We start from the raw sequence: 15,902 nt of genomic DNA on the forward strand, positions 1-15,902 counted from the left end.
AGCGTCATTGTCCCGAAAGTTACATACTGCATGGGATTAATTGTGTATTGTGTATTATGTATTGATTAAATTTGCACAATACACCTATGCTAAAGACCAGCCAATATCCGATAAAAAAGACTTATCATTTAACTAAACTAATACAGTTACAAATTTTATATATTATTAAACGAAACTCGTTATAAAAATACTAGGACAGTGAAAAACGTAAATTAATTTTCCACAACTTCAACAAACGTACGAGAACATTAAAATTTTCATTGTTCGTTGGAATTGCGGAAAATGAATTAATTTCTTGTTCCTGCCAACAAAAGATGTAAAGCAACGTAATTTAATGGTCGTTCAACAACAAAGCACCAATTCAGTGTACAAAAGCAGCAGCAGCGATGGTCAAGGTCTCACCGCGACATTTGATTATCCAAATTGAGATTAACCGGCTCGAGCAGGTAGAGCACGACGGCGACTGTTCTCTTTCCCGCAGCGGACTTCAGTGCTACTTGTTGCTCGTCTTCAATCCTTGTGATCTCTCACCAGAATAATGCTTCATTCAGGTTAACTGTGAGAAAATATTAAATCATTTTGAAATGTCAAATTGCATTATAATAGAGCGCCGAGGAAATGGTTTACTTTATTGTCAATCGATTTGAATGAAAACAAAACTGTTTTCTGTGTATCCTGTAACATTTTTAGGGTATATTTATGAGTTATTAATGTTAACGTATGCCACATTTGACATATAAGTGTTTTATGGCACTCATTGCCTTATTTGTATTTTGTAAAATGTCTCTGTGGGTATTTTTACAAAAACGCATTAATAATATGCGTAGCGGTGGTATTGAAGGAGTTTTTGGCACAATTACATAGTGTAAGCGTAGTGGCGAACAGTTTTTTGTTGAAGTATATATTAAATTATTAAAGTATTTTGTATTAAGATTACAACTATAAATTAAATCAGAAAATATTGCCTGATGTGTCAGAATGTGCAAGTAAAAATACAGGGAGAGCTTTAGTTATGTGATTAACTATAAAGCATTTACAATTACCACTATTTAGTGTATTTCCTAAAGTAATTAAATATATGTGTTCACGTTACCTTTTTATATTTTTGACCATATTAATCCGGGTAGGGTGTAAGGTTTGCCGCTGATATATTCTGAGGATGACTTTTGGCAGCTTTAGTGACTGATAAAAATTAAACCCAACCACCCTTCATGCCAATACTGGCCTGTAATATAAAGGTCGTTGGTAGTTTAAGCTTCAGGCAATCACGATATAGCTCAAACCCTTGGACTCACGTGTACAGGCAGATGTTTATTATTGGCAGTTTCTATTTAATATCTGTTGCTTGATGATGGTCTCCAAGAATTCAATAATCTAATGGCGTTAGCATTATTTTGACGAGGTGTAATTCTGCAATCTTAGAAATATTATTTCATTGTTTCCTACAAAATCGTGTTTTTATTAATTTGTTGTATTTGAAAACCATTTTCACAAAGGTGACAATTAAAAATTGTATTTAAATTCAGCTTAATTCAGTCAAATTAATATCCGTGGATCGGATTCGTAGAGGTTAGCAATTGTTAGCAAAATTAGCGGCAATTTCTACCTAAGATTACGGATGAATAATTTCTGGGAAAGCTAGCAACTAAATTACGGGTATGATGTGAAATTTGACGCCGTTTCAAGTTGCTTTCCAACAAGTTCTCGACCGGAGAAATCCAAATCTTGTTTGTTTGATGGGCTCCCATCGGCGAAGAGCACGTACTTCTCATCCGCACTTACTCATTATCTAATTTTCCTGGGGGATTGATAAGGAAACCGGCGGCACCTCGTGAGCGAATGACACCGGCTGTTAGCAAGGCCGGGCCCCGCACAGTGACGCGGCTAAGGTAACAAGCAGGTAGCGTGTTCATGTTAGTTCTCAGTTGTCTTCAGCCGTCAATCTGCTCCAGACGTCGTCACAATGGAGACCACCCCCGTGATGCTCCTCTTGATGTAAGTCAATAAGTTGACGCTTCAAGCATCACTATTCACTTTCCACTATTCTCCCCTGTTTATGTTTAATGTAAAGATATATTTTCAATAAACAATTAAGGTTATAAATACTATAACTCCCATTGAGCATATAAAAACAATAATTTTTATTTTCTAGTTAAACTTTTAAAAGCATGATATCAAATAATCAAATGTTAAAACGTTGTAAAGACTGTATTTATACATATAAGTGGAAGTGTTTGTCAATTATTAATAGCAAAAGTTAATACAACAAACTGAACATTTACTTTGAAGTGTGCAAGGGTATTTTAACGAATCTCGAACGTATTATAACGGTCAAAGTATGACTTAGGTCACATAATTGTTAAAAAAAATATATGTTTACAGAGTGAGTCCTAAACGTTTTAAAATATAGTATTTTTTTATTATTTACTTTCAACCATCCTATTAAATAAATTGTTATTATTTGTTATATGAATATTATAGACATTTTCAATACCATGGCAGCACATGATTGTATACTTTCAATTTTACGTTTGAAGGCTCCTACATCCTACCTTGGCAAAAAATCAACTTCGCTCACAACAAATGGTTTTATTTCTCCTTAGTTCATACAGTCGCATTTTATTACTAGACATACACAAGTAGATCAGTGAGTCACTATCCAAGATTAGTATTAACTCCTTTCGAATTGTCGATATCTTTAATTAAAACCCCTGGATAAACTAATTATTACAATATTTGTGGAAATAACATAGCTGCTTTTTAAACAGTATTATTTAAATACTAAAATTATGGAGTTCCTTAGCATCGAACTATGAAAATATATTTGTGGAACAACAAAATCTTACGGCCTACTAAACCAGTCTAGTCAGACGTTTCTATTACCGCTTCAGATATATACTCTGTGTTTAATGTGCGAAAATGTATTTACAAATGTGGAAAACGGGTCAGTGCGCTAAATGGTTAAATAATTCTCCTTAATTAAATGTTGCCTATCTGATTTATTAAAATATTCATAATCTCGTTAACTGTTAAAGTTGAAACTTTGTAAGTACGTAAGGGTTTTAGGCTCTCATTAATAAAAAGTTATGTATTGTTGCAGTGTTTAAAATACTTTCTATATAGCGGCACAAAGTGAAGAAATTTTAACCTTTTTTACGAGGGATTTAAGAACTGGGTGCCTCATCTCATTGCTTTGAACTGGATTACAAGGAATTTAATTAATACGTGATCATTCTTTTACGAGGAGTGAAGTTTATTCAGAAACCTGTTGTTTTTATTTACTACTGTATTGTTTTTCAAAGTGAAAATAGTATAGATATTTTGTAATATATTTATACGACTAGGTATAAAAGTAAATTTAAACTGAAATGTTCGCTAGAACAAATAATATAAGGTTTTGTATCTTAGGTGTTGGAAACGCGTATGATGCATTCTAAAAGAATATAAAACTTTGACCTGGTTTATTCGCAACACCATGCGTTCAAACCCAACAAATAACTGAAATGAAGCCAGTAACTGCTTTAACTACAATAGTTCCTTGAGACGTGTTCAGTAGCTGTATCAGCTATGGACTGCCAGCACCCAAGACAGTTCACAAGTAACAGAATTACATAACTAGTTATAACATATATTTCCAAGAATTATACATTATTATGATAACAAATATATCGCCAATTTACTACAATTTAGTAAGTCAAGAAAATGATACTATAATATTAATGTTCAAGCAGTTGTAATTTTAAAATCTTTGTTAAAAAGTTGTTAATACTTTGACTAATTTTTCTATCAGTTTTCTTAAAAAAAATATTATTTTATTGTAGTCGCTATTATTTTATTGTAATTAATGTTACATAATGTCATACAATCATTGTTATATTGTATAGGATGTTTAATGTAATACTCGTAAATTCCATCGTATTAACGTTATTTATACAGTATAATTTAAGTTAATATTACAAACTAATACACAATCAAACATTACATATTATTTTGTTTATGAATAAAATGTTAAAGTGTCAACATAAAATTGTGTTTTATAGGTTCTCAGTTATTCTTTAATTAAATCTTACAATTATATTAAATGCATTCAGCTACCTCCAGCGTCCTAGTACGTAAATGTAACTTCCGATTGTTTTAAAAAGGTTTATTCAAACCAAATAATAAAGGGAAAAGGAAAAAGATAAACAAACAATATAAAAAAGTACTTTTTTAAATTATTAGCTCGTAGAGTTTCGAACATTAGTAAATATTAGACAAACAGTAAAATATGTATATTTTTAAATAATAGTTTGTGTGGTTTCTTAAGTGCAAAACCTAAATTTTTTCTTCTTCAAAATTGGTTTCATTAACATTGCTCGTTACGTGAGAAATTCTTACACACCAGTCAGTACACAGGGATATTTTATGGATCTGTAAGAACTGCTTAGATTCAATCCATTCGCATGCTTTTGTACCTATCACTGTTTTACATGTTATAAAATTATAAAACAGATAAACATGGTTAAAATATATTCTTTAAAGTTCTGGATCTTACGAGTTTCTCTCTAAGTGTAAGAATTAAATTATATAGTAAGAATTATGTGTTACGAAAGATCACATTAAAAATAGTAAACATTCATTCAGAATTGTATAACATTCTATGGTTTACTATTCTCGCTGAAGATAAGCTAGTAGACAAATCGAGCGACGCTATATTGTACTTGTTGTACAGTATAACACTGTCGAAGGAGCAGTGTAGGGCTGAAAGCGGATCGACCATCTCGTTGGGGCGCGTTTTAATCCTCCTCCAGTGCTTACGTGCAATCACGCACCCTTACAACTCAACAATTGTAGGATATGTAATTAACGATTCGATAACTAATTGTTGTTTTATTTATTATATCTACGTGTTATTCAAAACAAAAAAGATCTTTTTAAAGTTATTGGGGGAGGGAGAGGGGTTTAATTTCAATGTTCCATCATCGTTCATTCAAATATTATAGTTCTTTTTGATTCAAAAGTTATTTATTCATAATACAGTATTTGAATTAAAGTGTTCAATTTAAAATATTTCTTAATATTACTAGTCAAGACAGGCTTTTAAGCGAGTATTATCGTACAATTCAAAATCTTTTTCCCCACGAGAGGAACATTTCAATCGTTTCGATAAGCCAATGTATTTTTGATTGTAATTCGTTTTATAATGACGTTTATTTTAAATTTTAAATAACCCATTTATCTTTGGTCATTAGATTTACAAATAAAAAACATTAATACGTTTCGGAAGATGGAATGAAAATAATTTAATTTATTACAAGAGTGGTTTTTAAAGAAATTACCTCCTTTATCTTACTCTGTCAATGGTTTTGAAGATTATTAAGATCCCGATAGGGCTATATTGAAATTGTATCGTTGGCCGTCAGCCTGCCTTTGTGGTAACTCTCGACAGAAAGGTCCCAAATACTTGAATCTTGGTATATAGATTCCTCTTCGTCCAAGGAAGATCACAATTGATTTTTGAGTAAAACTATCAAAAGAATGTTCGTCTGTGTGTATATTTGTCTGTGCGATAATGGAAAGGTCCTAAAACGTGATACATAAGTTCCTTTTATTTCTAGGGAGTAACATTTTGATTTTGAGGTTAAAAAGTAATAGGGCTGTCTGTCCGCCCGTCCGTCTGTATACTTCTTCTTTCATTCCGTTCTCTCGGGTTCTTCGATACGAGCCTCATATCACCAATTTCATTTCCGAAACTTGATTCTTTTATTCATTATTTTTTACGTATTCATACCCAATTATAGAGCTACAGTTTGGTAAAGATTCGCCAAAGTATACCGTTCAATATTTCGATTGAGACCGAAGTAAGCCATTCTTATGTTTATATGAGGAACAACGTCTGGCAGCGTAATGTACAGCAACCAGACACCATATTTATGTCCACGGCTTCTGATGGCAACTATCCATAACAACTCTAGAACACATCCTTTTCTTTGTGTACGAGAATGTGAGGACGTTCACTCGTGTATTGCAACTCAATCTTAGTGAGTAAGCTCCCCCTAAATATTTTATAGAATGTTATTGTGCTGAAAGCTTTTTATCCAATATCCATGATTGTCGCGTCGCAGTAATGTCTGTTTGACTGTAATTCTCTAGATGTCTTTGTAATCAACCGTCAGCCACGTTAGTTTGGGTGGTGAGGGGAGGGGAGGAGGAGCTGAAATTGGATGGTATCGAAAGGATTACAAATATCAAGCAATAATGTTTTTCTCAGATCACATTTTTATCAGCCTGACATACTTAAAACTAACCGCCAGACACATGAGAAGTCGGACTAAGACAGAGATACCAATATTCGCCACTTTCAGTCTTTATAGAGTTCGCTGGCGCCGATTTAACTCTAATACTCATGTCTGGTGTGTTGGTATTAAGTGTATCAAGCTAAGGAAATTGCGACCTGTGTAAAAATTATTATTTGATATTTTTAACCTTTTCGATACCGTACCACTTCGATCCCCACCAACTCCATCGTGTCTGGCAATTGATCTCTTTCATAGGAGAAATTACTCTGTCGATTTCATGAAATACGAGGTGTGCTTATACAAGTTGACTCTCGGCTGTTGGGATATTGGAATATGTTACTGAACTGATCATCTATCTCGTTATTTTGGAATGTTTTTTAGCAATTCAACACCTAAAACCATGAAATTTTATTGATCTAGATACTGCTGGAATACTTAGACATCTCGTTCAGCTTTCAATGATGTTAGGTTCCATTAATTTCCTCTTTTTACATGGACTCATTTTATGTCTTGTGGTTATGGTGGAGTAATGACTTTTGGACTATTTAGATTCAAAACAGTTAATTGTTGAACAGTACGACAGACCTGTCCAGCACCGAATACTATGGTCATATATGGAATCGAAACTCTGTGTGCTAACTGACCTTTTCACCACTAGAAACGGTATACTCTGGACGAATCTCTTTCTCATTCAACTGGCGCTACTGATAGTGAGACGATAAGTGATGTGTTGAGTTCTCTGCACGCTATGAAAGTGACCTAGCATTGAAACCATCTATCTTTAAGATAGTGCTAGTGCGATTTTAGTTTGTAGTAATATTTTTGAATTTATTAAGAAGCAAATTTAACCACAGTTCTTTAGCATACCTTTTCTCAAGATATACAAAATTTAACACATTTGTTTACTATTCCCCGAGGAGTGGTAGGAATGTAAAGTGGAAAGTTAGAAATTTGGAACATTATTTTAAAATCAGGTCCGAAGAAAAACGTTGAAGATAAAGTAAAGGTATTATTTTTACAGTATGACAGATGACTGGAGGGAATAAAAAGATACTTATAAAAGATTTAATTTTCTTAATATAATTGAAAATATTTGTATCCTTAAAACTTAAGCAATAAAACTTGTCATGCCCTGAATATGTTACTTATTGTACATATTGTAAAAATGTCACGTTTCTATTCTCAGAGGTTTTTATTTGGACCCGATTACAAAACTTCATAAATTTTCTACTTGAAATGTGAATAATATAATCCTCGTAGTGATTAAAACAATTTCTACTTTATATGACTTCATGAAAATAAATTTTATTAAAGGGTTATGGATTTAAAATTTTTTAAATGTTTCCCGTAAAAAAAAGGAACGTATCACCGGCTGTGTGTGTCTACAATATCAGTGTAGGGGCTGATGTCGGGTTGTGAGCGCCAGGGCCATAAATTTGAGAAGGGTCTGCCGTATGGATCGTGGCAGTCAATACTATTGCATTTTGTATAGTACGTAACGATGTATAGTTTCCATAGTGAAATGTATATACAAGTGTAATACTAATATCTCTTTCATCACAGACACACATAACCTTTCACTGAAAATTGCGTTCAGTTTTTTATGTTTGTTCGTAAATTTCAACAAAAACGCAATAGTGGTAAAGTAGCAATAAATATGAAGTTGTTGTTAAATTTGATCTAAATACTAAGAGATTTGTTAATGTTACACTATCTTATACCTTGAGTAGATTAGTTGATGGTTTCAGCGTCTTCCGTGCAAGCAAATGGATCAAGATTATCGTTTCCCCAATGCGATTATGTATTCAATATTATGAAACTGATATGAATTATTTTAATAAAACGACTAGATTACTAAGAAAACATAACATCAACCTCACACACTCAGTCTTTGAAGGTTGTAGCAAGGATTTCTTCCCAACTAAATAAATGTTTTCTCGATAAGCTCTTTAACCTTTGGATTGAAATGTTTTTATCACTCCTAGACAATTTCTAACTATTTATCCGAGGCAGACTTAAAAGTTATTAATTAATATAATAAGCAGACCGTTGGAGTTAAAGAGGATGTACGAAACCAGGACATTCTTCCAATACCACTTGTCCCAGATCTTGGATTAAAAGTGTTTAACCGGATAGGTCCGATCTAATTAAGTTAAACGAAAATTTTGGCAATCTAAAATTTCCCTATACGGTAGTTTGGTCAATAATAAATTATTTTATGCGAAAATTCTGTTAAACGAAGTTTTGGTTATAGTGTGATGTGAAATACCGTCATTTTTATAACGTGTTAAACCTGAAATGATTATGGAGTTTTGTTTCACTATTTTTGGAAATATGCTGTCGTGCGGTCATTATTTATTTATGTAGATAAAACAATAAAAATATTTTTAACCAGAATTAGTTGATTGGGAAATTCTTTAGTAGGGTTTCGGTTGATCAAATGACTTAAATATTGTTGATTCTACCACTTATTCTGTCAACCTTTCACTCTTTATATTCCTGTACATTTCCCTGTAGGTTGTAGGCAATGTGGAAAATAACAACATTTAAACTATTTTTTAACATTGTTTAATAATTATGAATACTACGCCGAAAACCTAGATTAACATCAAATCTGTTGAATTATTTGAAGATAAGATCAATTTCACTATATAGAAATGGATCAACAAGCAGTTCTTTTGAACTTAGTTTTATTATACAGAACGCCTTAGTGAAAAACATTGTATGATGTTACTATTTTTATAGTCATTTATATACTAGTATTTCTATCAAGCTCTTTGTAGAAAAGGATTAACCTAAGCTATGTGACGATATATTTACGACTTTGAAATTTGGTCACAAGGCTGTTAGCAACTCATCTTAACTTTGTTTTATGAGCTTTATACATAACGGCTTAGTGTACTTAAAACATTGTGTGGGATTAATCTTTCCAGTCATTCATATACGGGTATTTCTGTCAAGCTCTTTGTAGAATAGGATTAACCTGAGCTGTGTGAGGTTATATTTATGACTTTGAAAGCTGTGTACAATGCTATTAGCAATACCTATTATTTTTGTTTACCTTATACGTAACGGCTCAATGAAAAACATTGTGTGGTGTTATTTTTTGTACAGTCATTCATATACAAGTATTTCTGTCAAGATCTTTGTTGAAAAGGATTTAACATAAGCTCTGTAGTGTTATATCTGCGAGCTTCAAAGATTTTAGCTGCACGTTTTACTCGGAATCGCTCAAAACGATTGTGCACCTGGTTCCTTGGCTGCTCAATTTGATTACTAATGGTTACATCATCAACACATTTTATTAGTCTTCACCTTGTGTAAATTATACTTGAACGTACCCTTCTGATCATCTTATGAGAGATGAGTAAAGTCATTATATGTTATGGATTTACTCACTCAGGTAAATATGTTATCTAAATACTTTACTTTGACTTTATTTATTCACATAATTCCGTATAATTGTTATAATGGGTGTGCGTTCGACTGTAAAGATTCTAAGGTGCAGGATTTTAAAATATGCTCTGTCTTAATTTATGGTCATCAGTTGACTAAAAAATATGCAATAGTATTATAAAGTTATTTCAGAAATAGTATTTTCAGGATGTTGTTGAATATTTATTTCGTGGTGTTGTAACGTGTAAGAATGAATAATTAAATGAATAACAATTTTTAATCTTTGTATTAAAATACTTAATTACCTATTTCTACGAGTTTTATTTACGTACTTAGTGATTCAAATGTGACTTGTATTTCTTTTTTGTCTAGACATTCAATAATGAGGCAGATCAGCGTAAGGTCCTGCATGCTCTTCTAACTTTTATTATACGTGTAATTATGTGCGCCTTCGTTTACGGTCACAATTGTAAGGGCATTATACGACCGATAACTCAAGAATAGAGAGAATACAACTAGAGACGCAATGCCTTATTTAAGCGATCATTGAGTATCTCAATCCATTATTTCCTAAAATCACAGACTATTCTATCTATGATCTTTTCGTATGAACTACTAACGTAGTTATTGTTGAAAGTATAAGGGGTGGAATTCACATACAACAAAGAAATTGTCCAGCACAATCTTTTCTTCAGCAGAAATGTCCTGTGAAATATCTCGGGCTGTAATTTGAAAGAATTCTATGTCGCGTAATAAATGGAAACCCAAAACAACACTGTATATAAATGCGAATAACATTATTAAAAGAAAATGGCGTTTGAAAATAGTTGTGATAATTATTTTATTATATTTAAAACAACCTCGTTCTTCTGCAACTACCCTTCCATGACCCAGTTGTGTTATACTGCATATTTTTCAATTCGATACGAAGATTAGGCTCATACTGGCTAAGCCCCGGTCTGTCTTACATCCAAGAACACCCAATAATATTGCTATGTTTAGAAACATCACACGTACTTCGTGTCTGAAAATTGCGTTCTGAAGTCCAATCACACCGGTATGATCAAAGTAATAAAACTTATGCCGTAGGTAACGTTTAAATATTCGAACTTTTAAATAATTTACGACTACACATTATACATTGATAACTCGGCTTACAAATTCTTTATGACTTTCCTCCACACTATAAATACGGCTATGTATACCAAGATGTTATGGTGCCAAGAGACTTTTTATATTTTGTTTTTTACTAAGAAATTCGCTATACATTTGTACCATTACAGTGCTTTGGTTTTGAACGAAATGCTCAGGCTTTAACAAGGATTTGGTAAATTAACATCTAATGCAGTAAAAGTTATTACATTGTAAAACTCCCAAGATATAATTCTTAAGAAGAACAACCACTTTACAGTGTAAACTTTTCATAACTGAGTAACTAGTTTTCTTCAAACAGTTCTTTCAACTTCGCTTTGCTGCCATGTAAATATAATCGGGTTCTTTTCCTAAAGTTTTCATTAATATTTATTCTCAATGGATCGAGATATTATTACAGTTACTAAAGTTGACATTACTGATCAAGCATTGGTTAAGGTTTTATTTCCTTATAATCAATAATTTGATCTCATTTTTTTTTTATTTCCAGTTAAAAATGTAAATATACGTACGTACTTTCTCGCCGACAGTAGTTATCAGTATCATGAGATTGAATAGTATAACATAGCAACATAGTTTATTCGTCAGTCTTGCCTCGTAGATTTGCCTAATAGTAGCTGTATGCTAATGATAGTAAATATACTGTTTTAAATATAAACATAATAGCTTTTGTAATCCTCCCAACAACAATACGATGGATTTCAGTAGGAGTGCGTAAAAGTGCTGGACTTCAGAAGAAATGGAATGTTGAAGACCAGGACTTTTTAAGACGACTTTTGGAGATCTGGGCTTTTCGAGACCTGGACTTTAGAGTTTCCGACTATTTGCATCCTGAAAACTTAGGTCTCTGAGTGTTTATTAGTTCTTGGGAAACCTAACTAACTTCTAATAAGTTACGAGTTATATGACCAACATACGTGTAGGATTACCTACCTAAATTTCTAACTATTGTCGTAAAGTCCAGTTCACATCGACTAGGTCTTCAGCCTAGGGATCATTTCAACGATTGAAATTTCCGATCACAGGAACCTTTCAAGGTCCAAGTAACCTCGTCTCTTGTGACAATCAGAAAGCTATCAGTCTCTAAATCGAACTTTTAAACTCACCCATTTATATGTCGGCTTTGCCTCCTGAGGTATCCCATCAGTAGAAGCCCGTATATCTAGAATTACCTAATCTCTTAACACCCTGTTGCCTTTGGTTCTGAAAGGTCTTGGTCTTACTGAACTCTAGAGTACTTCACTGTCTGAAGCCTCCGGCTGTCATACCATCTAGTTTCTGGTAGCCCATAATCTGTGATTCCGTCAGAAATTCAGGAGGTCCAGTTAGTAAATTTAGTTCTTGGTTTCTTAATCTTCCACATTTTTAACAAATAGTTATAATCAATAAGATCCAAATGATATTCATATGATGTTTTATATTTGCACTCAATATGATTAGAAAAATATTCATCATGGAACGTGTATTGTTATGCTTAGAAACCCTACTCTCTAGAAAACAGAAACAATAATTGTCCTGAGTAATGAAAAATGTATTTTGTACCCTCGTGGCTCCCTCACATTTCATCTGATGGCTACCATATTGAATTTTACCCCAATAGAGTAGTGCGGAACTTTAAATCCTTAATCTCCTAAAGTTTGTTCGTAGACATGTGATATGTCATGGTTACAACATTGGCACTCTTATAAAGGTTTGTTACATTTCCCGACATTACTTAAAAATGTGATGTAGGATATTAAAATCAAATTATTTAAATGAATCACATAATAATTTTAAAATTACTCGTATACTCAACGTACACAAACTGGAAATGCGCTTGAATATTTTTAGTAAGTTCTCTCTTCGCTAATGGAATTTTAACTGATTAAATTAAACGTTAAAAAGTAGTCAAAAGCCATTTGTAAATTTAAATTCACCACCTTGCGAATCGAAGCCGTGCTTTTGATTAGAGACGTTCTCAAAGGCGCAGACTTAGCCTTACGCTGTGGTGCAGGTTGCATAATAGTACCTTTAAAATAAAATATAATACAAAACTTTGAAGACTCTTGGAGTAATTGAAAAAAGTTTTAAATAATATTAAATGATAATAAAACAAAACTTTCCGATATGGATTATTTTTTGGACAAGACCTTACTGTACACAACTTTAAATAAAAAACTAAATATAAGGATTAAAAGGCTTAAATCTTATGGGTCTAACCCTATACGGATCTAAAGCCTACTTTTCAACTTCTTTGGTTATCAATTGTCACATAAAAGTTGTCTTGAATTTAATTAAAATCCATGCACTTATAAAAGTTAAAAACAATTATGCAGAACATGGTTTTAGCCTTCGAGCTCTACTCCTCCTGATGGTGCTCAATAAAATATACTTATTGCATTTTTTCCTTATAAAATTCATGTAAATTTAATAAATACATCTATTTGACTTAGAATATGGTTTTTAAGAAAAACTGTTGCGATTGCGTGAAATTGGCCTTAACATCAATTTTGAATCAGTCATTTACCTGATTCATCAGAAAGTCGATCTGTCAAGAATTCACGATCTTAGTCGTAGTGATACATCTGTATAAATTCGTTTATTTGAATTCAGTGCAATAGATGGATCAGCAATTCATTATAACATCAATGTCGGATACTTGATGTTATAATGATGTTACAATTAATATTGTATCCCGATATGTATTTAAATCCAAAATCATATCGGACCAATTTAATAGTCGCGAAAGAAGCGATCCCAAGGAGAGAAGCACCAGCACATCCATGATGCCTCGTCTCTCTTTGTTATCTCTGGGATAATCCTGCACCGAGACGCCTTCACAGGTTCAAGGCCGCCATTAGGTTGTAGCAATTTTCTCAGATTACAGCGGCTGTATTGTTTTACTGCTGCCTCCTTTGTTTCCGTAGCCCGCGTTACATATTCACATTGTTTAAGTCACCCTCTATCAGTCAGTCAGATACTACAAGGAAGTGAAACACAACTAGATCTGCCACAGTTTAAATCCCCGCTCTCCAAAGTCTGACGGATCTCCATTAAAGAAATTGTGAACCAAACTGGACGATGTTTGTTAATTGTATGGTTACACTACTGTACATGTTTGTGAAAACATTCAACTTCTTTTCCAATGCACAATGATGTAGTGTTATACATATTGCTGATTATTGGGAATAGTTTTGTACTCTAAGGTTCTGATCAGTGACCATTATTACTTTTTTATCACTGGCTCTAAATTCTAGGATTTCTCTCGTTGTCCTTGAGGATGGAATGTTGAAAATACTATGGAAGATTTAAAATACTGGCAGTGATTCCATGTTATTATTGAGTACAAGTATATTGAGAGGACCCTTGGAAATAATAAAAATAGAACATCATCTCAACAAAGAAGACAGCATCAGCTGGCAAACCTGTGATAAGGAAACCCTATTGATAATTGAATAGTTCAGCTTCAGCCAATCACGCTACAGCTCTGCACGTCCACTCATTTTTATAACTAGATATGCATTATTGGTGCTGTTGGTGGTGGTCTAATAACGGGATGGGCCTCAGCACAGCGAAGTCCAAATAGCCTATCTTAAGACTTTATTACCGTTAGCAACGTCTAGATACGAGTCTTAATCCAAAGATTTAAATTATATTAATGACACCCTAAACTGCTAACTTGCTTAACCCTAACTGTTCATTTTCGTTTTCCTAATTTAATACGTTCGATTGTAGCAGTGATATTTTTATTCATATTAATCCTAGCACAGAAAATAAAGTATTATTTTCAAGTAACTTACTTAATTTCCATATAATTATGTCATTTTAGAAATATCACTAATTGGCATGTAACAGTAAAATGTATACAAGTAAGTAAACTTCGGTCACCACTGGATTGTTTTCAAGGATTTATAATTTAATGTTTATGAAATTACAGTATTCCAGAGTTGCTTTGTACGAAACGGCATTCTAAAGAAAGCCTTTAGCAACATCTAAACTGTATTGGGCAAAGACAATCCGAACTGGACAAACCCAGGCGTTTCAGTGTGGTTAATAAATTACTAGGTCAACAGAATCCGCCAGTGATGCGCCGTTTCCCGCCAACGTAATTCATCCTCCAGGAGTAATAATACCAACTGCTGCTCCACAAAATTGTAAAATTGTAGCTGGCGACGGCGGTGGGTGTCTCTCGACATCGACTGTAGGAAGTTTTTAATCGTACCTCGTACATCGTGTTGTGCACGTAGATTCCTGTGTTACATCTTTTCCATAAAAGGGAACAATTCTAATTTCTGCTATATACCGGATCTGGAGTACCTTAAAACTTTTAACGTAGGTAGTGGAGTATCGATATTTTACCTGTAAAATCCAGGATTTAAGTTCACAGGAAAAATCATTTAAAAACATGAAATTGGTTACGAATATTTTTATTCAAGCAAAATAATAAAATTTCAGTCCCAAATATATGATATAGTACGAGTGGGATGAGTGCAATTAACTGTGCTTCTGTGTTAGCGGTAGTAATTGCGTGCTGTTTGTTGTGGTAGTAAAGAAACAGAGTTTGTCAGACACTAACAACAAACCGGCTCTCATCCGTCGGTAATGAGAGCTATTCAATTGTAGAGTAGCTTTTCACACTTCATCTTCAATTATACGATTGGTACCTGTATTTATTTCTAGTTCCTGCGAACTTCTACAGAATTAAGTTGGGAACTCACACAGATTCAAGGTTAAGCAAAAGTGTTTTTACTAGTAGAAATATAACACGAGGTTACATATGTCTCCTTTCATCTCTGCATAAACCGAAAATTAGTTATAATCATTAATTTTCAGCCTTTCATTATTTTTGTTTGTATATATTTATATGTTTATAATATTTATTTATTGGGTTTATAATAAATATTTGTTGGATATATGTGAGTGCGTGCGTGTATCCGCACACACAAACAAATATATATTGTTTGTTTTTGAGGTAACTTTTGTATTCTCCAAATATATATATATATATATATCCCATATCTCTCTCTCTCTCTCTCTATATATATATATATATATATATATATATATATATATATATATATATATGAGAACAAAAAT

General features: G+C 32.9%; 1 protein-coding gene across 6 annotated transcripts in view; it reads left to right on the forward strand.

Moving 5' to 3' along the window:
* LOC124364748 (protein PRY1-like) overlaps nucleotides 1-15,902 on the forward strand; it is a 189,820-nt gene that overhangs the window by 81,012 nt on the left and 92,906 nt on the right. The window contains exon 1 of one of the 6 annotated variants that reach the window (XM_046820488.1): nucleotides 1,861-1,995. The exons of the other annotated variants lie outside the window; for them this stretch is intronic. Within the exon in view, the coding sequence (XP_046676444.1) occupies nucleotides 1,964-1,995 (32 nt within the window). The 5' untranslated portion in view covers nucleotides 1,861-1,963. Of the gene's footprint in view, nucleotides 1-1,860; nucleotides 1,996-15,902 lie in introns of those variants that run through there. 6 annotated transcript variants of the gene reach the window in all.

Source organism: Homalodisca vitripennis, chromosome 1 (genome assembly GCF_021130785.1).
Source record: "Homalodisca vitripennis isolate AUS2020 chromosome 1, UT_GWSS_2.1, whole genome shotgun sequence".
In the NCBI taxonomy this organism is placed as follows: Eukaryota; Metazoa; Arthropoda; class Insecta; order Hemiptera; family Cicadellidae; genus Homalodisca; species Homalodisca vitripennis.